The 26,630-nt window shown below is 36.1% G+C and overlaps 3 protein-coding genes across 3 annotated transcripts; 2 read left to right on the top strand and 1 right to left on the bottom strand.

The window, feature by feature from the left end:
- Window positions 1–277: 277 nt before the first annotated feature.
- Window positions 278–5,636, top strand: LOC146137134 (neo-calmodulin-like). Its single transcript, XM_083394316.1, has 5 exons — window positions 278–353; window positions 2,434–2,609; window positions 4,001–4,113; window positions 4,814–4,949; window positions 5,559–5,636. Exons 2-5 carry the CDS (start codon window positions 2,441–2,443, stop codon window positions 5,597–5,599), a joined length of 459 nt encoding a protein of 152 aa, XP_083250442.1. The 5' UTR covers window positions 278–353; window positions 2,434–2,440; the 3' UTR covers window positions 5,600–5,636.
- A 7,171-nt stretch (window positions 5,637–12,807) lies between these two features.
- Window positions 12,808–17,920, top strand: LOC146137133 (uncharacterized). The gene is made up of 4 exons (XM_083393365.1): window positions 12,808–14,016; window positions 15,123–15,261; window positions 15,469–15,562; window positions 15,862–17,920. Exons 1-4 carry the CDS (start codon window positions 13,900–13,902, stop codon window positions 16,091–16,093), a joined length of 582 nt encoding a protein of 193 aa, XP_083249491.1. The 5' UTR covers window positions 12,808–13,899; the 3' UTR covers window positions 16,094–17,920.
- Window positions 17,921–20,894: 2,974 nt separating this feature from the next.
- Window positions 20,895–22,178, bottom strand: LOC146137132 (transmembrane protein 203-like). The gene has a single exon (XM_083393731.1). It carries the CDS (start codon window positions 22,089–22,091, stop codon window positions 21,684–21,686), a length of 408 nt encoding a protein of 135 aa, XP_083249857.1. The 5' UTR covers window positions 22,092–22,178; the 3' UTR covers window positions 20,895–21,683.
- Between the last annotated feature and the right edge of the window lie 4,452 nt (window positions 22,179–26,630).

The following is a 26,630-nucleotide window of genomic DNA, read 5'->3' as shown; positions in this document are numbered from 1 at the left end:
TCCAAATTAAAAAAGCTTTTCTGACGTCATAGATCTTATTGTTCGCTGATAAACAACCACACAAAATAACAGAACAAACAACAAACTTCACTTATTCAAACAAATTTGCAAATTGCCACAAAGTGAAAGCGTTATTGCGCAACAGACGCCGATTGTGACGTAGTGCGCGAAGAACTCTCTAGATTGTGACGTCATAATGCGGCAACTGATGTCTCTCGGTGCGCCCCCTAGGGAGCATTAATGGGATCCAAATTTGGAGCATGACGGTTTGTGTTGGGGCTTCAGGGCGAAGTAATCAGTTGAGTTGTTCTGCTTTGCACAAGAAGGTTCCTCACATCTGCAACAAACTAAAGGTGAGATAAATTATTAATTTTAAGTTTCCCGTTACTTTAAGAAATTAGTTTTCGAGTTTTTATGTTGAAATGTTAAACGCGAGTTTATGACGTAATAATGGGCTTTATTGTGACGACCCTGACAATTTATCGCTTTCGCAGGACAAATCATATTTTTCGTTTTTTATATTTGTGTTTAATTTGTAAGTTTTATTTTTAAACCAAGCAATCATTAAATTGGCCTGGTTGTGTAACATAAAACCCTCAACGTTATTGCAACAAAAGCGATTTTATTCTCATAGTTACTGTCTCTTTGGTTTTGCGTCGATTAAAAGTAAAATCTTGTTTTTACGGTTCTATTTGTTCCTGGATCTTCTCAGAGAAAGAAATTAATATTTGAGGTTTATTCCCAAGTAGGATCACTTACTATAGTCTGGTGATTTAAAAAGCGCTCTGGGGAATTCGTTCGAAATATGAACGCCTGGTTTTGAAATGTTGGCCGCTGTCACATTCATACATGTCTTGCATATTTTTATAAATTGCTGCAAATCTCATTATTTTTCGCATTTTAACCAAAGTTTTGACCAAACCAGACAAACTTTGCTAATTTTAACCTCTGCATATTTGCAATAAAGCCAAGTTTAAAACGATTATTTTGTATATTCTGCATTCCACGCGAAGAAGTATGTTATAAGCAGATAACGTCTAACTCTAACATATTTAATGTATTTTTTTGTTAATTTCAGTTATTCTAATTTGATTTGAACATAGAATAATTATCCGCACTGCAAAAGTAATACTATTATTAGGATAACAAAAATATCAACATCGAATTTTTGCCGCAGTGGATCTTAGTAATGAATGTTGCAGATACGCCAATCAATACTTTTCCACGAAACTTTGGCAACAAAAAGAGCTAAAATTTACCATAAAGATTTACGAGTCAATACACATGATTATTTACTACCAGGCTAACTCTCTAACATACTTTTCAAGTTTTAGATTGTGCGCAAATATACAAATATCTCGGGACACTTTCTACTAAAAGCAATACAAATACAATTTGACAACCGCCTTAATACATAGCTGGTGCACATCGATTTGTATTCTCCCTAACGTTGATATGGTCGCAGTAAAAACCTGTACGTTCTTGTCATCCTTCTCTGATTACAAAATTCGCGGCGTAAACTGATTTATTCAGGGCAACAGGTTACAGCAAAACACCATGATGTTATCGGTTTTATAATGGGTAGTATTCATTCAAGTGTTGCTTGTCTGAGCGCAACTTACAATAAAGTTGTTTTATAGATTTACAAAAAGTTTCTTGGCACAGTTAGGAATCTCTCGAGGCACAAATAGTTGAAAAATCGCTGCTTCAAACTTTGTCGCGTTAAGATTTTTGCATTTTTTATACAAATAAGTTTCATCTAAAGAAGCAAGTTAACAGTAAACCTTGTTTATTATAAATGGTTAACTTCTATATATTGAATTCTATGGTTTAACTTTTAAAAAAGTGTTTGCGCGTCACACTTTAGTTTAGAATGATGTTATGAGGTTTCATGGTCGATAAATGCACAAGAAGTCGGTTTTGTACAAATATGTTTTTCTTTCCGTGTCGTACTTGATAATCTTGAGGCCGACACAGTTTATTTACTTAAACAAATATTCCCAGTGTACATTACTAAGTTTTTACGTGTTGTTCGTGACACAAATCAAAACTGGACATCTAGATAATTCTGGTTTTCTAATTCCTAATGCAGAGAATTCGAGTAATAAGCGGCTCATTCTTCATTGTTTTATAAATTGCTTGTGAGCTACAATTCTAGTCTAACAACAGGATTATTTGTCATTGACATTTTTATTAGAATAAACTGCGATTTATATAAATTAACCAATAAAATGTTGCTGTCAGTCATTGCATCAATTGTAAAATTATTCTTCCGACTATTTAAATTAAATTGATCGCGAATTCTAATTTCTAACTAATTTGGAAAAAAACAGAAATGCTCTATTCAAATTTAACACCTAAACAAGTCTATAAATCCGTATCAAGAGCTCGCACCTAATTTTTTCGCCCCCTAACCTCCATTGTTACCCCCAGCATCATTATGACGTCACAAAAGTTGGAAGCTGAGTTCGACGAGTGCTTCGAGATGTACGACGAGGAGGGTGAAGGGGAACTCCCTGTTTCGGGGCTCAACCAGATGATGGGGCTGCTTGGGTGGAACCCCATGCAGAGCGATATCGACGAGGTCGTGCGCAAGTGCAAACTAAAAGGTGTGACGTCATCACGCATCACGTCATCGCGTTTTTCAACCCAAACGTTTTTCAACCCAAACAGTTAAAATAGAAAAAATTGAAATGTCTAAAGGTACCACCCTAGGATTGGACAAATACCGATACTACCACTTGGCATCGGGTATCGGCTCCGACCCGATATAACAGACAGTTTATACCAGCGTTTCTCAACCTTTTTACTTGGGGGCGCACCTAGATACATTTGAAAACGTGGCGGCGCACCTCGCGAGCGAAGATAGCGCGAAATTTTTCAGGTGTACCGGCATTTCTCTTAAATTGTTTCTAGTTTTACATTATATAGGCTTTACAGTTGCATATCTTTGAAGATAATCCAGCCTTGAGACCAAAATAAGAACAACATCAACTTCGGAATAAAAGACAGTTAGGAAAAAGGCGTAAAAATGACGAAATCGGAATCAGACCTAAATGGCCCAAATAAGGCCAAAAAAACTTTTATCTAACCCCGAACACCATCCATAACTATCACTAACTCCCCAAATATTTTTAACCCTAGCCCAATTCCTAGCACCATCTTTCCACCAACTACCGCCTATAAGCCCAAACAGAGGCAAAATATCCGGGGCTAAAACAGCGACGCCCAAATGTCGACAGCAAACGGCCAATGGAAACATGTGTCCCCCAATCATTTGGCGTTATTATGTCGGTGGTCTTAGTACTGTGGTATTAGGCTATAGATCAGGGATTCCCAACCTTTTTACGGTCTCGTACCACTTGGACGCTCTCTAGTGCCACGCGTACCACTTCTTGCAGAACAACTAATTTGATCGAATCATATTTTATCTATTTTAGCTTACAACTGTTTAATGCTATTTGTAGACTAAGCTATAAAACAGTGGGTGCTATCTATCAAGAGCAATCATTTAGAATAAGTAACGCTCACTGTCCCACTGCGCTGTACGGCTTCACAAATCAACTGTGCTCCTTGTCGACAATTGACATGGCCTATATTTTGAAGATCGCATTGCTTCGAAACAACAGGAATAGTTACGTAACAATAAGAATGGGCTTCGGGGAAATTTTTTTTATGTAAACAAAACCAGATAAACAAAATATAAAGTTTTGAATCCAGGATTTTGTGAAAAAAAACCGGAAGCTACTCGCCTACCACCGGTTGGGAACCACTGCTATAGATTATCTGACTTAGATATTGTTGCTTTGTGGGAATTCTTGTGTTTTCTACTTAAAGTACTGTGGAATTAATGAGCTGAGCTTAAAATAAAAGTAAAAATACATGTTTTATTTATTAAATTATTTAAAAGACAAAAAAACAGTTGAAAAACGCTGGTTTATATAGATGATTCTTTCCTAACAAAAAGTTAACACAGGACTTGTAACATTCCGTTATTTAGCTTCGGGCAAGATGGGCAAGCCCCAGTTCATCGCCCTCATGAAGATCTGGGCGAGCGAACACGAAAAGGACGACGAGGAAGCACTAAAGAACGCCTTCCAAGTATTAGACAAGGTGAGCCGCTGTGACGTCATCCCTGTGACGTGACGTCACGGATTTCTTTCCTGTTAAACGCGACACTTTCATCCAAAACTGAGTGATACGTACGTTGGTCCCTTGGGTGCTTGTTTGGTGCCATGAAAGCTTGATTGAACTTTTAATAACATAAAATGAAATGAAATTTAAAAGATAAAAGAGTAATTTAAAAAACGCTTTGCCTTTTATTAATAATGTCAAAGGGCGACTGGTTTTATGTCAAGAAGTTTATTTAACTTGGATTAAAGTGTAATATTTACTCAGAAATTCACCTTTCAAGGCAGAAAACTCTACGTTAAATCTCAAAACATGCCTTAATTTACCTGGTAGGCACCGATATTAATTTACCTGGTAGGCACCGATATTAATTTACCTGGTAGGCACCGATATCAATTTACCTGGTAAGCACCGATATTAATTTACCTGGTAGGCACCGATATTAATTTACCTGGTAGGCACCGATATTAATTTACCTGGTAGGCACCGATATTAATTTACCTGGTAGGCACCGATATTAATTTACCTGGTAAGCACCGATATTAATTTACCTGGTAGGCACCGATATTTTTTCGTTTTATTATCTTTCGCTAAGTAAAGTGTCTATGTACCGATACTACCACTTGGTATCGGCTCCCACCCGTTATTATCGTCCTACCAACAGTGTGTTGTGTTGTGGTAGGACGGCAGCGGTTACATCGAGTGGGACGAACTGAAGTACGTCATGCAAGGAGCGGGGGAACCCCTAACTGACGACGAATGCGTTCTGATGATGAAGGAAGCTGACAAGGACGGGGATGGAAAGATCGACTACCAGGGTGGGTACAACTGGGGGGAAACTAAAGGGGTTCAACAGGGTGGGACTGGGCAGCTCGTTTTATTTTAGCTTTTCAAAATTGATTGAGAATTAAAATAAGATCGTTTTTGTTTTCCCGAATTATACAAGTAGGAAAATAAAATTCGAAACGTTCACAAAATGCTCCCTACTTCTGTATGGGCTTTGATGGTCACTCTACTTCTAACTAAAACCTCTATTTATTATGCTCGAAAGATTACAATTACTCCAAAGACTAGAAAACTATAGAAAATAAATCTAAATAAATTATGAAAAGTTTTTTTTTATATTGCTCTTATTCTTTGTGTTACTCAACTAGAATTATCTAACTTACACCATGAACGGATCTGTGATGATAATTGAATGACAAAGCCAAAAAGCAACTCGGACTAAATCTTAAAAACGCGATTTGAAACTAACTTGTATCATCATCAGTTAATGTGAAGATATTGAAAAAACATTAACTAATGATGATACAAGTGCATATCAATACATCTTATCAAATAATGTCAACTACGATCACCAAACTAACCTATAATCGCAAGTTTATAGCTTCCAAATGAAACAAACATAAACTTTGATGTTTTTGCAGAGTTCGTGATGATGATGCGGGGAGATTGCGAAATCCTTTAACATCGCTTCTTGTCAAATAAATATCTTCTTGTTTTGAGCGACGCTTGGTTTGTTTATGACGTCATAGAACAAGATTAGTGATGACGTCATTGTACAGCATTTGCAGAATTAGTTTCCGCTGTTAGAAATGCCCGATAGATATTTTTCACTTTTAAAAAAGAACCACGACCCATTACCGAATGACGTCATTGTTATGGTGAAATGAACAAAATGATGGAAAGATGCAATGGTGACTAGTTTCCTAGCGTTGAACTAAATTTAGTTTACGGTTGGGAAAACTTTTGTCCCCTTTATTAGTTTAGACTATTAAGTAAAAAATACCTTTCGAAGTGGAAATCGCAGTGTTACATAGAGGTCCAGGGCCATATCAGTTCGACACCATATTGTCGGACTACCCTGGTTAGGGCGGCCTTACTAGGAATGTCGGTCGCTTTCCAATCATTACGTTGCAGTGACGTCACACCTGCGACGTAAGCGTAATGAAGTTATATTAAAAGTTGTAAAAAACGGCACGAAAACCTGCTTCTGCAAACTTCGCAACAAATTAAGCTTAAATTTGAATCACGTAATTTATTCTATTATAAATAACTTTCAAAATATTAGAAAAGTTGATCAACTAAATACCATAGTGAGCCGTTCCGCTTGACCGCGTTTGTCCCAGGGGGGTAACAGCTGCGAATATAAATACCCGGGGGGGGGGGGCATGCAGCACGCGCTAACGTCTGTTGCGTCACAAATAACGCAGACGTGGAACAAGCAACTATGAACCTCGGGGTGAATTGCTAAACCTTCCTCTGCTTTTAAGGTTTAGTTATAAATGGTATTTACAAAACACCAAAGTTCGAAACAAAAGTTATAAACTTTAACTTTGCGCTTCACACATTGTTGATTGTAGGACTCATTAAGTGTTTTCCCTGGTGCGTCGTTTTTATTTTCCAAGCACGTCACCCCATGTTTATTCTTCGTAACTAAAAAAAAATTACAGTACAAAAATGCAAATATATCATTATTACCCAGTACTAATGTAGATACTGCATTCAGATAGAATTGTTCATCTGGATGCTTCGTATTTCTGATATAATTTGACTCGGTTTTCGTTGGCTCAAAGCCAGCAAGCAAAGCAGCCAGCGAGCCACACCCGTTCTGTTTATTAACTAGACATGGCTCTATTATATATTAGACATGACTGATGTATATTAATATAACGCTCTGCTTATAAAAGTTGAGAATTTGCATGCAAACATGTCGACACGGAAAAGCGGAAATGATTTATAACCCGGAGCCTTTTTGGCAGCCGGGACTGTGACAGCAACGTGTTCACACAGGTGAAATACTTTTATCTGTAACGGAAATTTGTCATGCACGAGGCTTTTAGCTTAGCGGATGTGAAATATCACTAAACGGCGCATTCAAAAGTGGCATCAGCGCCGAAACGAAAACAGCAACACATCTGAAATTGCGCAATGCACAATAAATTCCAAATTGTCCACTAATTATTACTTATGACGCTACACTAACATGTGCATTTGAAACCAGTAGTACAAAAAAGGGGGGGCAGTGTTTTTTTTAAGTTTTAGGGATGGCTTTAAAATGTGGCGTCACAACGTGACGTCATAAACAATGTATTTCAAAAATACCTGATGATTTTAGTGAACTTGGGCGAGCATAAGCTAAAAATCAACCGCGCTAATGCTTTACAAAAATGCGTACATTTGGTTTGGATTGGCAAAACTTTCAATTTTACGCCCATTAGAAGTATGAGGACACAAAACGAAAGTTGTATTTGAATTAAAGAGAATGCTAAAATACTCAACAAAAAAAACTTCCATTTGCCAAAGACAGTACAATGAACCGATGTGTCTGGGTTACACCGGTGGTCGGCAAACTGTGGACCGCGGCCCAAATGTGGATTTATGGCCATTTTAGTTGACTACGAGCTATTTGTTATTATTTCAGTTTCATCGTGCAGTTGTCGGCCGCAGCAACAGCGCCACCTAGCAACAAATTAACTAAATGTTGATCAATCGCTAAGTGTCAGTAAAGAGTCGTGCCGTCAAAACCTTAGCAAGTGAAGCAAATAGTATGACGTCACTATGATGTAACAGTTTGTGATGTCAAGTCTCATTCAAGAAAAAAATTGAAGTATCAAAATGCAACCGTCTAACATTTTTCGCAAAAACTTAATAAAACGCCGCAGCAAAAAGTTGTAAACCTTTTAAAAAACAATCAGGTCACTTTTACTTTTAAATGGATAATTGTTAGATTGTCGAACAATATTCTGCCGTTGTTGTTTTAAGGTAAATCGAGATGATATTTTACTTCCTTTAAGCAAAAAGTTATAAAAACCGAAAATAAGCCCAAGAGAATTGGCGCAGAGGAATTTCCAGCACACTTTATTAAATGGAAGCAACAAGCCCAGCAAATCTATTCATAATGATCCCAAATGTGTAACTTAGACTTAAATAATTAAGTTTCCAAAAATATAATCGAAATATTAATGAATCGCAACGCTAATGATTGCAACATGAACGAAAAAATAGATTTAACTATTGCGTCATAGTGGCGCAACAATAAAGCGAGGCGAAGAAGCTGTCAGTTGTGATGTCATAGAGCCCCAGGTTGGGGATTCCCCATGGTCATGTGCTGGACAAGGCAAGTTGATTTTTAGTTGAGCTCATACGAGGTGCTGTGTGATTGTGTAACGTCTGTTGTGGTATTTTGAAGATACAACTCACGGTTCAGGCCTGTTTGTTTTTATTATTTTCTAGAGCTTTGATTCTTAAGCTTTTTAGTATTTTTGTTGTTGCCCTAAAAGTCGATTAACAATGTATTAGTAGGTTTGTTTGTTATATTGAGGCATTTTCCAACCCTTACAAGAGGAGCTGTCCGATAATAATGGATCGAGGTCGATACCAGGTGGCAAGACGAAGCACATAAGGTTGCTTCAGTTTGACTATACTAATGACGTCATTTGGTATCGAACCACGATACGTTTTGCATAAAATATCGTGTATCGGAATAAAAGTATCGTACACTTGTGTACAAACAACTGAATTTATTCACTTGCGAAGTGCGATTATTATTTAACGTAAGATCTTCGCGAAGTTAGTCGTTGCAAGCCTCGGCATGCTTTGAGGTGTGAACAATGGTGTATTACTGACGTAACAATGCGCAGCGCGATGTTTCCGGTCCCACGAAAGACGCGCGATGCAGGAAGTGAACAGATAGACGCAAGCCGCTGTGGTTTCGCTCAGGTGTCGAACACATCCAGGATAGTTGTTTGTTTTGGGGCGAGTACTAAGCAATTATCTGCCTATATAAGTTCTGTTCTGAAGACAAAAACTGTAATACTTAGATTACTGATTTTTGATTTTCGAGTTGTGCCTGATTTGCAATTTTTACAAATTACTCGACTTGAACTTTAGTTATTTTGGGAGTGCAGATGAAACAGACAGTTGAGCGAAAAGACGGAAGGTGGCGCAAGTTAGTTGGTACCAGAGGAATTGTGTTGCAAAACAAAGAGGAAAGTAATAATTATATTTTTGGAACTATACGATTTAGGTATGGAGCGGAAGTACATGCCTAACAAATAACATCACAACAAGGGTGGGTGGCTGCCAAGGAGCGGGACAAAAGTAAAACATGATGTAGCTATATTTAATAAGTTTGTAGTTCTGAGTTCTTTGAAAATTACTTCTTTTTTCAACATAATATTGACAAACAGCAGGCGCTACACACAATGAATTAGAATAATAAGTCAATTTGTACTCGGGACACAGACGTTTAAATTATAAGTTTGCGGGTTTGACATGAAAGTTAAGTCCGGCGACAGTTCCATTGTGTTTTATGTGTTTTGATTGAGGTAAACAGAGTTTTTAGTTCTTAAAGATTTGAGATTTTGTTGTAAATAAATGGAGATTTTTAAAATACAGAGAATATTTCATAAATAGAAATATAATTTCCTTTTGATCTCAAACCGACATTTTCAACCGATGGCGCATTTTTCAGGAAATAGTTTAACTAAACCTTTTTAGTCCGGACCAGTTACTTTAAACTTTTTCCGAAATCCGCCTCGCCCGCGATTTGATCGTCGGATCGCGCCCTTGTGTGACGTCACAGTAGGCATTGTCCATTTACGGTCAGTTGAGCAGAAAATCGTGGATCCATAAATACCTGGCCTCGACACGCTTCGGTGACTCTCGTTGTGACGACATAATCACTAATGTCGAAGCTCTGTTACGTCACAATGCCGAGTCGTGTTCTAGAAGTTATTGGTTGTTGTAAAAAGAAAAAATTTCTGCGTTAGACCATTTAAATATTTCAAACCTTTCGTTTTAAAGCTTTGCGAAACCAAGAGCTTGTGTTTTTTTTTCGTTTTAAAATAATAAAAATGACATACAATAATTAAATATTCTTTATAGAGTTAAAAAAAAATCTACATAGAAGCAAATACTATTAAATATTGAATATGGAAAAATCTTTTTTAAACGTATGGTAGTATTAGGAATATTATTCGTACTACATCCAAACTTTAGAAATAAATTTCGGCGAACCAGCAATATTAGGCAGCCATTTAATAAACGAGAACTTAGGCTATATTCTTTAATTGCGTCAAACTTTTTTTTCATTTGTTTGCTCAAGTTTTATGAACAAGTCTTACTTCGTTAACAACAGAAAGTTAAATCGCGATTTCCGACAAAGCAAAGACACGATTTATCGCCGCTCTGTGGTTGTTACGTCACAATACAGGAGTTTGGCTCAGCCGTGATCAGTGGTGCATGACCAGAACATAGTCTGTTGTGTTTGGGGCTGGGTGAGTTGTTAGAGCCCCATGGGTGCTTTGTGAAACAAGGGTGCTTGTCAGGCAAGGGGTGATGTTGTCATCTAACTGGTCGCGCTGCTGAGTACGACTTATAGCTGGCGTTACACTTCTTTTATGATATATTTGATATTTAGTTGAACTTTTCTGACGAGCAAGAGTTGGATTAATGTTAGTTACAAGATATCGACAGAATGATGATGGGTTAATCATCGGAATGTGACGCAAAACTGTTGTAGTTTAGAGAACTTATTATAAACAGACATGCAAGCAAGTAGGCGACACTGGGTTGCACAGTATATTTTAGAAAACTGACAATATTCGGGTATTTAGCCTTCTATTAGCTTGTATGTATTAAAAGTGATTGTTCAGTTATTATAATTTTTTCGCAAAAAGTGCGTCGCGAAATGTTTTTGATCTTCTTAGCGCGCTGTGAGCTACAAAATAAATTAAAAATAAGTTCACGAACCACCGTTCACAAACTTCCATAATATCAAGTGGAATCAGTGAGGCGAGGAGTTGCTGCAGGCATCAAGTGAGGTTTGCTCTGCTCAGTCAGTTAAACAGTGAACCTTTAATGCTATAGTTGTTGTTGCTAACGGCCAATACCTTGCTTGGGATTAAATCTCTAGAAGCTTGCTGTCACCTACAATAAAGCTACACAGTATTTAAAACGTTCAACTTCGAGTTATTGTAGCAGTTGGTAGAAGGGAACCGTACAAACTTAAAGGTTGCGCAAAGTTCCCTGGTTTTGAAGCAGATTGACCAGAAAAACAACTCACCAGAATTGCGGAAAATGCGGAAAAATTTTTGCCGAACAACTGGAAAATTACCTTTCCACATTATTTCATGTATATTGCTTATATGAGCATTATACCAGATTAACACCATCACCATCTGTATCGGATTGGACCGCGGTATTTTGTTTATAATATATCGGTTATTTGAATAGATTTGTATGATCGGTATCGCAATAGAATATCAAGTACCGGATATCCCCAATTAATTATTATGGATACTTTCTCGTTTTAAAATGCTGTTACTTTTGTTTTTGCAACTGCAGTAGATTTAAGTGAAGCCGCAAAAACATTGATGTTCCGTGGGTATTTGGTCGCCTTGCATTCGCATTGTTGTACAATAAGTTAAACTATAGACGTAAAAACAGCAGCAGAAAAATATCCAAACCTCGATCTTGCTCTCAGAAGAAATATGAGAAGCTGAATTAAATTTTGCCGAATTTTCGTTGGCATTCCTTGGATGTTTTTCAAACTGGGTCACACTGGCAAGAATCGACAACAATGTTGCATTGAAATTTCGCTGTTTATTGAATTGGCGAAATTATTCTTAATATCAGCGTATTTAGATTCCCGTAATGTTTCGAAAAGATTCGTGACTAAAAAGTTTAAAAGCTTTCCACTCAACTGAAATAAAGCAAACTGCGTGATTCCTCTCACGAGTTCCACGCTGGTATTTTTGCGAATATTTTTTAATTATGACAATTATTCGTACTTTTTTGTTTTGAAATGATTTTTGTAAAAGCAGATAAAGTTGAGATAAAATAACGTAGACCGTTTTATTTGTTTTCTGTAATATTACGTAAACGTTTTAAACAAATCTTTGTTAGTTCATTAGCTTAAAGAAAGCTGAAAAACAAATTAATACTTATTTAAAAGTCTACAAAATGTTTTTAAGTAAGAGTTTGTTTGGTTTTAACATAATAAATATAGTTTTTTTTATCTTTTATGCCAAAACAGTTTAACCTGTTTCTATTGAACAGTTCACTTTGAAGCAAGAATATTTCTTTTAAATTTTATTGTCTTCGATAGATTCTTATATAGGGAAGTATTTCTCCCACAGCAAAAACTTGTTTTTGTTGCTCGATTGAAATTAGTTTAAAGCTTCGGTCTAATGGAGATTTCCTGTTTGAAGGGATACGATCAATTAAAGATAAAGTCAATATTAAGCAGCTTTTCACCGCTGGGTTCTAATTACTCGCTCACATCGATTGAAGTCGCGCAAAGTTGTTCCGCAGTGGAAGTGTGTGTGTGTGTGTGTGTGTGTGTGTGTGTGTGTGTGTGTGTGTGTGTGTGTGTGTGTGTGTGTGTGTGTGTGTGTGTGTGTGTGTGTGTGTGTGTGTGTGTGTGTGTGTGTGTGTGTGTGTGTGTGTGTGTGTATGTGCGTGTTATTTGACCAAAACTCGTTGTAAAAGTGAAACTAAGGCAATATTTCGATCTAACAGTTTGAGTGCAAGTTTTTGGAGGATTTTAGGCTGAGTAAAACAGTGTTTGACAAATTACTTCTGTACTTTGATGTTCGTTTTACGTGTTTAACAACCGATGTTGCTGAACGCACCGCATAAGCTCACAATTGATCAAAATTAAGCTCACAATTGATAAAATGGCGTCGGTTGTTTAGCAATGAATATGTTATTTAGTGTGTGGCATAATGCTATATAATTATTTTAAAAACTTTTTTCAGCACAAATGGCAAACTATAGTATTTATGGAAATTCTAGCCCAGTAGTTGCCAACTTTTTGTTGCCGCTAACCGCCAAATTTGGCGCATAACAACCAGATTACAAATTTACAATCATATAGTTTTGCAAAAGGTTACATTTCTAGACAGATTTATCTTTTAATTTGGTGTTTTTTAATCCATAGAAAGAAACAAATATTGTTAGCTTATGGCGTAACAATAAAAAATACTTTCTGTGAACTCAAAAATAACAAAACAATAAGATTTTTTTAATTTTTTCAAGTCTAAAACTAAGGTGATGGTACTATATATAAATAAGATGTTTTATAGCAGCACTTTTATGTGCGTTGTTTTTTGCGTACGTTTTTCTGTAAATTGTTTAAGTTTGGAAAATGTTGCACGTCATTAAAAACAGCGACTCAAGTTGAGTTTTACAACACTGTACAAGATGTTTGTAAATTAACGAGGCTTCGTTAGAATTTATTTCGCTAAAAACTTTGACCCAGAATGTTGTTTCGCGATTCAAGCACTTTGTTTGTTTCGTAACAAGAGGCGTTCCGCCTGGTTAAACCCGGCGCCTGCCGCTCGCGTCAATTGTTCGACAACAATGAACAACAATGCAGTGGGCGATCGCTGCAGCAAACGTAGAACACCTTGTTACGTGCGGGATTTTTTTAAGTTGTTTTTCTTTGGAGAATTTTCAGTTATTATTTAGCAGTAATGTGCATTAGCAATAATAAAATGAAATATTTTACAAATACGATTATTATTATAACATATTTATTTGAAATAGTTGCGGTCTTATAAATTTTATCAGCGCTCGCCAAAACCTTAAGGAAATATGGGATTTCTATGAGATGATGAAACAACATCGCAAAATTGTTTTGCGTCAATTTATTGATTTAAATAAAAAAATACTTCTATTTAAAATTAATAAAAAATAGTTTTTCAGATAAATATCGTAACAACATATTTGCATAAAGAGCTTAAACTAGGGACTTCCCCGATGGGTCTTTGCTGCTGCAAGTGGCCAGTGGTCAACTTGAAAGATACGTCAACACAGACTGACGTCATGCCATTGTTGGAGGGAACTGAAGCGAAACGACGCAGCGGCGCGGAAAACGTGAGTCACGCATGAGTGGGTCGTGAAGTGCGTCAAAGCACGATCGCAATTATTTCCGAACACGGTTTTCAACAGTGAAATATAATGTAAATGTTGCCGAATGAAGTCTGGAAATGTTTTTGTAATTATTGTTGAAAATTTAATATCAACATTTCATTTTTATACAACCTACTATTTACGTTTTTTTTTTGCGAAGTATTATTTTTAAGATTGTTTCGTAATTTTAAGAAATAACTAAAAAAATGAACGTAGCAAGTACTTCCGTACACCAGAAGACACGACCGGTTCGACGCTGGTATGTTAATGTCCGTTTTATTATTTTTAGTAATGGTATTATTTCAAATCTTATAGATTTGACTTTTTTCTCCGCTGTACTACTTTGAGCTTGTTTCCCAATTCTTTGAACGTTTAAATTAAAATAACTTTGCGTGACCTTCACGTGACCCCCACGTGACCTCCAGGTAAGCATCACGTGACCTGCGGTATTTTCCCAAAGTTTCGATTCTTCGGTTTCGATTGTAAATTCCTCGTTCCGCTCCACTGCGCACCGCTGACGTAGTTGTTTTTGTTCAAAATGCCTTAACAATGGCCTAATTGTTACATCAACCTTATTTTTTCCTGGGTCCTGGGCTTCAACCTTGTTTTAAAATCGGTTTTAGCGAATAAAGGGCTTTGTCGAGTAAGTAGGTGCCGGCTCTTAAGGCGAGAGCTGACGGTTCCTTAAGTCGCTTACACGATCCAGCCGCTAAAATCCCTTTATAAGTGAGAATATTCGCAGTTGAATGTTTTTACACGGTAATCTAAGTCGGTAATTGCGAAAAGAAGTCTAACATAATTGACATGAAACTTTCTATTCAGTTGTAAATGTTTAAAGGTGTTTTAACGTTCGCCCTTTTCTAATTAGCGGTGAAAGAAATGATTTATTTGCGCTTTTCTTCATATTAAACATTCTATAAATGCTGTTCAGTGTTCTTGAAGAAGAATAACGTGTAAAGTAAAGGACTAACTTAAACTGGAACCTCGGGGCCGCAAAAATTGAAAGCTTTGTACCTGTGCGTTTGCTGTGCGTCCGTGTATCACTAGTGACGTCATTGCTTGTGACGTAGATGGTGAAACGTCAGAGCTCGCTCGAGAGCGCCCTCCATCTGGTGCAACGAGCCGTGGAAGAAGATCGAGCGAGAAATTACGAAGAAGCTCTATCACTCTACCAACACGCCCTCGTGTACTTCCTGGAGAGCCTTAATTGTGAGTGCGCTTAACTGTGGGTGCGCTTAACTGTGAGTGTACTTGACTGTGAGTGTACTTGACTGTGAGTGTACTTGACTGTGAGTGTACTTGACTGTGAGTGTACTTGACTGTGAGTGTACTTGACTGTGAGTGTACTTGACTGTCAGTTAACCATAAGTGCACTTAACTCTTGAGTGTGGTCAGTGATGTTCCAACTTGTTCCAGATGAAGCTGAGAGCGACAAACTTAAGGAGAAGATTCTTTCCAAATGCAAACAATACTTGGACCGAGCCGAAAAACTCGCCGAGTTCTTGCACAAGTGAGTTCGAAGTAATTAACTCAAAGTAATAAGCAATATCTTGCATCAAAGAGGTGAACACTTCCCGATGTTTTAAGTATTTTAGGTGGTTTATTCATTTTACTCCAAAATTCTTGTTTCTTGAGTAAAATAATGGCTACAGGTTGTAGTTTGATTAAAAATGTGCGCGTTTTTATTCTTCTATTTTACTTTAAATCGATTTTCGTTCGTTTTCCGCAAATTTTGGTTTACTAAATAGTCCAAGAATGTCCTTTCTGTCAGAAACTACACTGTGTGCTATTCCGATGTATGTGTTACAGTCACAACGACGGTGGCAGGCGTGGCGCCAAACCTGCGTCCTTGAATGACGTCACAAGGTCAGTTGCGAAGATGCTGAAAGCTGAGGACGAACCTCTGCACAAGTCGGACACCAGAGGCGCCATGTCGCGTGTGTACCAAAGCATTATGAGGCGAAAGTCGAGGAACACTTCCGGGGTCGGTTCCCACGATCAAGCTGGAACCTCACTCAAACGATCTTACTCGGCCAGGTGAAAGGTCAGTGGAACCAATGGAGCCATGAACAGCGGAACCAATTGAACCACGGCGCCGTTAAAAGCATTGAAGTCTGTGGAAGCATGGAACCATTGATGCCATTGGAATCACTTAGACCAGTTGAACAACCGTGGCCCCATGGAACCAAATAAACCACTGGAACCATGTACAGATGGAACCATTGGAACCACGGCGCCGGTGGAAACATTAGAACTATTGAAACCATAGAACCATAGGCACCGATGGAATAGAGATAAACCAGTGGAACCATGGCTAATGGAAGAATTGCACCAATGGAACCAATGGAACCTATGGAACCTTCTTGTTGACCACGGTTTCTAGGTCAAATCGCATTTCTTCACACTTGGTCGAACGCAGGGGAATCCCCAATCGAACGACTTTATCAGATTTATTTTAACTAAGTTTCAAGTATAATTATTAAGCAAAAAAGCGTTTGACTGGAAGGACTGATGCCGACTGCTGTAGGGAGTTCCCCGGCTGTAAATATGTTAAGGTTATTCCTGAAAATAAAAACGTGAATGAAATTTGCAAATTTGTAAATAGAAGAAATAAGTTTTTAAAGAAGTAAATAGCATTTGGTAAACTTCGCGAATCTGTTTATTTTAAATAAGGTGGTTTCATATTCAATTTATATTTAAATTAAAAATGTTGTGGATTAAATGTTTATTTTAAACGATAGACAATTTAACTATTTGGGTTTGCATTTTTTTTTTTATATTTTCTTCATGTTTTATTATTTGTCACATCTAAACAACAAAAAGAATTTGTTTCATTCAGGCGTTAATTAATTATTATCACAACAATCTAAAATACTTCAACAATCTAAAATACTTCAACAATCTAAAATACTTCAACAATTTAAACTACTTCATATTTGTTCAACAAACTCCAACTATTATCCTCAAAAGGGGTTTGGTAGGTTGGGAATAGGTTGGGTTTTTGCGCATTTTACAATTTTTCAATTTCAAAGTTTTGTAAGACAGTCAATCATTAAAGCCAACAATAAATACCGCAACCCTGTCACGTGGTTTATAACTTTTTATCCTTAACTTTTTTTTTTTGAATTTTCTGTATCTTCCGACCTTGAGGCGCAATCACGAAGTTTCGCTTGTTGTTTATTTTATTTGTGTTCCATTGCTTCACTTAAAACCCACTTTATCGGGAAGTTTCCACCTCGAAATGTTTCTTCACGGTTTGTTGTTTTCTTACATTTTCCTACGATTGCCCTTGAGCAATGGAGCTTGGAGTGTCCGATAATATCGGGTCATGACCGATACCCGATACCGATAGATAATATTGCTTCTTTTCGTCATTTAGTATTGGATCGGATACATTTTACCCAAGATACCGGGCATCTCCATGTGCAGCGATAAAAAGTTAAACACGCTGACTTCGCAGGAATGTGTTTTGTGAAAAACTTATTTAACTGTTCATTATTATTTTAGTCTTTTTAAAATGAATGCTTGCTACATTTATGTGACACAACTGCCATCAATTATATTGTTGTTACGAACCAACGATGAAAATCGTGTGCAAAGGTGGTAGGTGAAAATACCGCGTATTAAATACTCATTTCGATTAACTAGTATTCGAGGGCGACAGTTGTTTCGCAATAATAGCAACATATTACACAAATTTGTCAAAATTATTCGTCTAGTATCTCCACGACTTGCATTTCTGAAAAGTGTTTGTTTTTTATCTCGAATATGAGCTTTTCCGCCGAATTTTGTTTTATTTTTACCTCAGTGCAATGATTCGATTTGTGTGTGTTTCTGTATATTAATAATATATTCCTTTATACAAAAGTTACAAAATGAGCAGATTTTTGGCAAGTCAACAAAATATATTTAATAAAACGTGCGAACAGTGAATAATAAAGAAATCAGCACTTAACTTAAAACTAACGAAGAATTTCTAGAAAATAGTAAAGGCGACTTTAGCTAAATGGTCTAGATAGTTGCTAATGTTGGCAAAGTGCAAAGTGTACGTAAATAATGCAGATTTAGTCGAACAACCGGGAAAATTTAAAGTGCTCAGAATTGTTCTTTAGCGCCACAAGTGACATAATCACAAATGTCTTTCATGTTTTTGAAAAAATTAAAGACAGTTTTCCGTCTACCATTTATTGCTTAACTGATGCTATGATTACAAATTGATTTAAAAATAAAAACTCAAGTATAAAATATTATTTAACAAATAATTATATATTTCGCTAACGTGACGCAGCAAGTATATAAAATATAACCGAAAAAATCATATTTTGACTTTGTATTCGCAATTACGCTTTACCTTTGGATAAAATAATTCACGAAGATAATATTACTAAATGAATCAATTCTTGTATTATCTGTTTAAGGAATTAAAATAATAACAAGTCTTTTCTGATAAATATGTTAAGAATTCGTGGTTTACGTACTCTATGAAACGTTGTAAGTATTCTATGTAATGAGACTGGTGTGAGTCTAAGAATAAGCGAGAAGCGAAAATTTTCTCAACTTTGGGAAAAAAGCATTTTGTTGTTGAAAGTTCGTCAGGTTGGTCTTAAAAGTAAAATACAGCTCCTAAAATAAGTACAATAAGTATCCAGTAATCCAGCCCTAATTAGTATCGCTCAATAGACCAACATTAGCTAGAAAAGTGGATTTCAGTTAAACATCTATAGGTTACAATTTAAGGCGCTATTTCACTATTGTACGTAAAAATTAATAAAATAAAAACTTTCTTCAAATACCGCATACCACAACGCATATTGTTTTGGTTAGGGTGCGGGTTAGCGTTTGGTTGAGGGTGGGTCAAGTTATTATTAATAATAAACATAATATTAATTGACCCACCCTCACCCAAACGCTAACCCGCACCCTAACCCAAACAATATGCGTTGTGGTATGCGGTATTATTTTGTTTTGTTTTTTGCATAACTTTTCACGTACAATAGTGAAAGAGCGCCCAATTTAACAGAATGAATTAACTATTCTTAATCTAGACTGGTGATGCGTGATGGTTGTCTTGATAATCTGGGGAATTGTTTTAATTGCGGAAACAGCATATTTTAATACTAAAAAACAAAACAAGATGTTAGTTATGTAACTGGTAACAAAATAAAGAGTTTAAATAGGTTTTGTCTTTATGTTGTTATAACTATTTAAGACGGCAGTTACTAAATGGTTTAAGTATAGGAAGGAAGTTTATGCTCATATTAAACCCACCATAATTGCACAAGTTGTATTTTTATAAGAATTTTCTGCTTGTGCTGTTTTTTTGTCAAGAGTTTCAGTGAGAAACTACTCTTGACTTTTCTTTTTTATAATTCAATTTTTCATATAAATTGCCTTTTTTGTAATAATTTGATTTACAAAAACTTAGGTTTTTCTCTCTTTCCAAACCTAATAATCCATTCAAGTTGCAAATTGTTGAACCTTATTTTTTATAAACAACAACCTTGGGATCCTAATTTGTTTGAAAAAGAATTTTAATCCAATATCATTATCTATAGATAAAGTTTACTGTTGCCTGAAGAAATATTTATAAAGTTATATAAAGGACTTGTTATAATCTAACAATGAATCAAAGGCATTTTTCTCCCAATGTAAGTTTTTCTGTTTATTGCCATTATGTTACATTAAATACAATTTTCTAAAAATTTTTCTCAGGTGAAATTATTTGCAAAGTTTATTGTTTTTCACTAGAATCGCAACCAAAGCACCCCAAACCATCAACAGTCAGGGCCCCAAAGTTTTGGGGGGTACACGTCTTCCCCATGGCAGTCGCCCCCTTGGGGGCCGCAAAGGGGAGCTCATAGGTACTCGTCGGGTGGTTTTAATGACCGACGCAGATGGAACCAAACGCGACCAAACAACAGTTTTAACTCCCCTAACAACTTTAGCAATCGCCCTAATAAGGTTTGTATAATTTCCCATCAATTGAATTCTTATTTGAAATGAAATCGTTTTACAAAGTCTTCAAATAATTAAAATAAATTTGCTAAAAAAACTCATCAAACATTATTGCGACCATTATCATTTTACCAACAGAGTTATAACGAGAGTTGCAGTCCACATTCGAATCAGAAATTCTCGCCTGGTCACCGTAATAGCTTTGATTCGAGCAACAGCGGATTTATCCCCCTCCCTTACACCCCAAACAATGCCAGGCACAGTTCTCCTTACCCACGTGGGGGAAACAGGCGTTTTGCGGGGGGTAGGGGCGGCAATCGGAAGAGCTTTAGTAATAAGCAACCGATTGAAAACTACTTTAAGCCGTCGATGATTGAATATCCGTGGAAAGATTTGAGCAAAGAAATAGAATCGGCATCCGTAGCAAAATCATCGTAGATCTAAGCTGCTTAGCTTACTCTAAGACAAGTGTTGGAATTGCTCCGAGGTTTAGCACGGAGAGTTTGTGGAAGCTATCAGTCGGTTTATGTTGATGTGGAGAAGAATATTAAAACTCTAAAAGTTTTAGTTTTATTTTTTAAATCTATTTCTGCCAGTTCAAGGTGAATTTGGCTTTTATTTCGTTAATTTTATTTGCTACTTTCTTCCATGAAAACAAACAACTGAATGAAACTAAAATAGTAAAATTCACATCATTTTTTAATCAATTAAGTTGTTAAAAGTTATGTTTGTTTCAATGTTTGTATGAAATCGATTACTTTGACCGAGATACGTAGGAAAATCGTTTGTTTTCTTCTGATTATTTTCATAAACAAATCAGTTTTAAATAAATACAAAACAAAGTGAAACATGTTTTATTTTATTTACCATTTAGATTTATTTTTCTTACATTAATATTGACAGTTGTTAGCGAGCATTATTTAGACTCCACACATTGTTTAAAATACTACTCACTCAGCTAAATATAAATATATTATATTTGTTTAGAAAAACTTAAATATATAATTTAAAATTAGATTTAGCATTATTAGCAAACATTGTGGGTAGATTTATAAAAAAATAATGCTTAAAGCTTCTGTGTGGTTTTATACAATATCCTATTTTTAAATGAGTTAATATATTTTATTTTTACATAAAAAAAATACAATTGATTTTGTGTTACACAAAATAAAGACCAATAAAAACAAAAGGCAGTTAGAGATTTAATATCACATCAACCTTTTTCTAATAAGAAAGCATAGTAAGTGTGTTCGCCATAACTGCAAGGTAAAAAAGATTTCAAATAAAAATTATGACCAATGGTGGTTAACCGACAACTCCGCACAGGTGAAGCGATTAAATATCAGTTGGCAACACAGAGTTCTGCATGTGGATGTTAAGCAACATGCAAAGTTGATATGTGAAGTAAAAGTTGTATATATCTATGTGATGTAACAGACTTAATGTTTAAATTTTCTTTTTATATTCAATAAATCAAACGATTACTACATCTTGGGTTTAAAAGAAACAGAGACCATATTTTATTCCTATAAAACTTAAAACTATTTTATTTGCAATAACATGAACCCACAAAAACGCGGAACCAAATCGCACACAAACTTCCCACAACTTGTATTTTTTAAATCATCATCCTCAAATAGCAGCAGTTGATACACTGGTCAGCCAAACTCACTCATTCAGTTAACTTTACACGCTCGGAAGGGAAATAGTTGCCAGATCGTGAAAATCGGGGCAAGAATAAGCGAAGCTCCTGAACTTGCCGAGTTCTTCTCCAAGTTTTGACACAGCAGCATTTTGGAGAGGAACAACAAAGCTAAGCAGAGAGCGACCCAGAACGCCCGTCTGTATGCATGCTTGCGCTCCCCCACCGCTATTGCGTGAACCAAAATCACGGCGCTGTGGTACAAGCTCAGTCCGTCAGCCACAAAAAGTGGGATGAAGACAGACCACCAAGACCACGATACATCCCCTTCCACTTTGAGCGCGAGGAAAACTGTGAAAACGAGCAGAGCGCTTGTTTGAAGCCACAGCTCGAAGACAGAGAAGCCGGTTAGTTTGATCAGGTCCCGGTTGCAATAAAGCATTCTTGCTAGTTCTTCATAAAACGAGCTACATTCGAAGTAATTGCATTTTAAATTTTTTGTTTTGATTTTCTCAATTTGCACTTTAAAACTTGCTCGTATCCGATTTACACTTGTATCATCCGATTTAACAGCCATTTTTTGAGATAAACATTGAAATGAGAAATAACATCGTATTTATACAAAATATTTGTATTTCACATTGACGGACTAAAAAGGTAAAACTTTTGAGTTTTTGTCTCAAATCAAGAGATACGAAACTGTAAGAATTATATTTATCTAAAATGTTGGTAAAAATCAAAGCGCTTAGAAACTTAAGTAAATTTTCTAGCGTCACCTTGCGGTTAAAGCACTGTTTATTTAAACTCTCTAGCACTTTTAGTGGCGTAGTTGTTACTTTTTGGTTAGGGTTTCCGATAATATCGGATCGGAGCCAATACCCCCGATATTGATGCAAGGCTTTAAGCCACGATTTGCGTTCCAACAGCAATTCCTATCTTGAAGGTAAACTATCAAAATAAATTAGGCAAACAGCGCGAGATAACTTTTTGACCCTAAAGCAAATTTAGCTCCATAAACTGGAAAAACTAGCTTTAAACGTTTCAATTTCATTTATTTTGCTTGTTTAAGAAGTAATGACGTCATGTGGTACTGGATTGGGGTACTTTTCCCCAAAGTTATTGGTTTCGGAATAGAATAAGACTTCCTTAGTTGTAAAATATATATTTTTGTCAAACTGTGCACTTTTGGTTTCGATTGAAGCTTAATACGGATCAGTTGAGTCCGATTAGAAAGTTCATCAGATTGTGACCAAGCTCCACAGACCCGGATAAATTGTGGATTTAATATATAGACTACATTAAAATAATAAACTGCATGTTTTGAGCTTTCTTACAACTGACAGGTGTTTTTAAATAAATCAACAAATGACGTCATGCCAGGAAGTTCGCGCCAAAACGGACTTCCCGCGGTAAAAGGAAATGTGTGTCATTTTCTAATAAATACGTTTTCATGGCACGTTTAAAGTATGACGTGACACATAACCCCGTGACGTCATAAAGCAATTAACTATTCTTGCTTATTTGAAATGTTCTTGCTATTTGAACTCTCTGATGTTGAATATGTTATTTTACCAAATTACGTCATAGAACACAAAATATGTTTGACGCAATGTAGAAGCTGATGGAGCAAATTTGCAATGAGATTGTTTTCTGAAACTATTTTTTAAATCAAGTTTTTTGCGTTTGTACCTCGAAAATACGGCCAATGGTAAGAAATTGAGATCAGGTTTAAAATTAATTTGGCGAAAAAAGTTCCCATTCAAATTTCTCCAGTGGAAAGGCAAGAAAATGCAACTTTTAGCAGTGACATTGGCCTAAATACTAAATAGAGTTCCCAAAACATGTTCTCGTGTGTTTTAAGAGCTACGTATCAACAATTCACCCCCCATGGACGTATTTGAACTAATCGAAGCAGATCTCCAGGCTGTTGCTTTTTAATTAAATGCAAAGTCCTTTCATTTCGTTTTGTCCAAATTAACTTCGTTGTATGAAGTGCGCGATAAACACAAAGGAAAAAGGGAAAGAAAAACGCAACCCAAGATAACAACTTGGCGCCATAACAAAAGGTCTGCAGCTTATGATCACCTCTTTCATTATTTCTTCAGTTTTTCTTTGCGTTAATCCTTTTGTGTTTCGTACAGTTTGACGTCAAATCGATGAATTAAAATAAAACAATAGTCATATAGGAGATATTTTGATTCCAATTATGCCTGACGCTTTACATGTTAAGTAAAATAGATACAATTATTAGAATAGCTTTATGATTTTTTGACCACATAATTTTCTATTTCCAGCTGCTGCGTTTATTACTTCAAACAGAATTACATCTCCATAAACGCCAGATGTTCTAATCCGACCAATCATGAGTAAGGTCAGTCGCGATTTGCATTCGATAATTTCATGGCGTCACCGGAAGTGACGACACTTGCTCACGTCACGAACGCGCGTTTAATAAACCTTCTGTAAAGTTTGTATAGACAGAGCTAGTTCAATCGCGCCGAGGAATGTTGTTCTGTCCCGTGTTCCTCTTGTGTCTGTGTGTCGCTGTTCAAGCAAGGAGAAGGGTTCCTCCCTGCAGGGAAGGTTAGTTTGTCTGTCGCTTTGTGCTCCGGTGTATGTGTGCTGAAATGAGGGGTGCGTCTGCCTTATCGTGGATGTTTGGTTTACATCTTTCGGGTCCATGAACGTCTAATTAAAATATTAATGCTGATATATATAAGAAATGCCATGAAATTTATAAAAGAAAAGATATTAAAAAAAAATAAAAATACTCGTCCGCTTTCTGCTTGAATGTATTTGGACTTTCCCCATTAAACTGATTTAATTATAAAAACGCAAGCAGATAAAATGTCAATTAAGAAAAGTGTTAATGCGATTGACGGAAACGTGTAGTAATGTTGGCACTTAAATATTTTAAAAACAAATAATGAAAATATGCCATGTATAAAAGTGCGTAAAAAATGTTGTCGACTATAAGAAAGAATATTGTACTGAGGGGGAATACAAACGTTTTAAACTTTTATTTTTGCAAAGACTAACTACAATATAATGGTTTATTTGCCTTAAAATAGAAAATGTTTTTGAAGTACATGTTCAGAGTAGGAACGCCGTGGCCTTTTGTCCAAAGATGGCGTCACAAAATTACGTCAAAACGTGACGTCATAAGCTTACGTCAAACCGGGAACACCACACAGTGTGTTTATTATGTTAAAGTTTCAAGTTGAAAGTGTGTTAATTTCAGTACAAAGCTACTTTACAAGTTTTTCCGATTCGCGAAAAAACGCCTTTACAAACTTTTATTTTAGACGCACGAAACCTTTGGGCTGGAACCGTTTTACAAAATGGGCTTACACATACGAGAACCTTAAATGAAATTCGCAAAAATAAAATGCATTTACGTAGCTAAAATAGGCTGAAATGCTTTTCTCATGGGTGGGGACTTCACCACGTGCCCCTTGGATCCGCCCCCGGTTCAGACTTTTTTATTTTGATTTAATTTAACATGATTGTGTTTTCAATTTGAGCGCAACCTTTATTTTATTTTATTGCTCGCATAAGACTGTATATATTTTGCTATAAAGTTGTCATGACGATAAAGGTCACCGATCATTTTAAGTAATCTCTTTACTGTTAATATATCTTTTGCAAAGTTTAAATGTAAATCAGCCGAAGTAACTAATTATAAACTAAACCCCATCTATGCCAAATAATCATTCGCTCTGCTGATAAAAATAACAGTTTTATATTTGGCCATATTCTTCTAATACGTGACAAAACTCACAAAACGTTCGCTAAAAGTGGAGACGTGGTTTTCCAATGTTCCTGTGTTGGTTATGGTTGACAGCACTTTTACCGCACTAAACTTGACTCATTGGGCGAATATAAAGATATTAGCACCACCGTGAATCCACAACTGATTGGCCGCGATTGTAAAGTTCAAACGAAAATACGTACATCGTGTTTATGATGTTTCAAAACTTTAATGGGGTATCTCACGTTATAATGGCATAACAAAAAATATTATAAAGTAGATAATTTTGCAGAAATTGCATTTTGTAGCAATTCCGAGTCCGAACTACTGAAAAGGCAAAAATATACCACAGCTAATTAGTCTTAAATTAAACAAATACCAAGTTTCTAAAACACATTTTTAGATTAACCTCACATTTATTTTTCGCCGTGTTAAAACGAAAATTCTTGAAACACTGTCATGTTGCGACAAACTCGTTTTATGATTTTTAGCACATTTTTTAGCATTTTGTTTTATGAATTTTAGCACATATTTTGCCTTTCGTTTTTCAGCACTCATCAATGACGTCATTCTTAGTAATGTCACACATCGCTACACCCCATTGTTACGTAACAGCAGCAGCGGAGTAAATATTTCACTTCAACTTGTGGCAGAATGGAAACTAAAAAAATTAAAAGGTAAGAATTTGTTCCGAACTTATTAGGATGACATTTTTTACCAAAATAAAGTTCGCATTTTGATCTGAGCAAGTTTATTTTTTGGTGTTTATTTCTTTGCAAGTTTGTTCGTTCATTCGTTTAAGTTTCTTCAGGATCAAACATCGACGGATTTCTTCTTCATTTCCGCAAAATAAATTCCGGTTCTTCAGTTCCATCGATTCTACCAAACAACATTTGTAACCTGCAGTGAGTCCGATAATGTATCGTTGCTAGGGAGTACAATAATATCGTTGCTAGGGAGCACAACAATATCGTTTCTAAGTAGTCAGATAATATATAAAAATTTGTTTTAATTTTTAATCCCCCAAAAAATCGGGATTAAAATGTTAGGAAAAACGCATGTTTCAATCTTAAAACTTTTAAAATTATTCCAGGACTGGAAGTTTTTGGCAACAGAGTGGCGTGGTTTGTAATGTCACTGGCACGGTGGCAAGTTGCCAGGGTGGTACTGGCAGGTGTCAGTGCCACTCGCCATGCCAGAACGCCACTTACGCAAACTGCAGGGGAATCG

This window comes from Ascidiella aspersa, chromosome 7, assembly GCF_963924565.1.
Source record: "Ascidiella aspersa chromosome 7, kaAscAspe10.2, whole genome shotgun sequence".
In the NCBI taxonomy this organism is placed as follows: Eukaryota; Metazoa; Chordata; class Ascidiacea; order Phlebobranchia; family Ascidiidae; genus Ascidiella; species Ascidiella aspersa.
The sequence above is the reverse complement of the archived record's forward strand: the minus strand, read 5'-3'. Positions and strand labels throughout refer to the sequence as shown.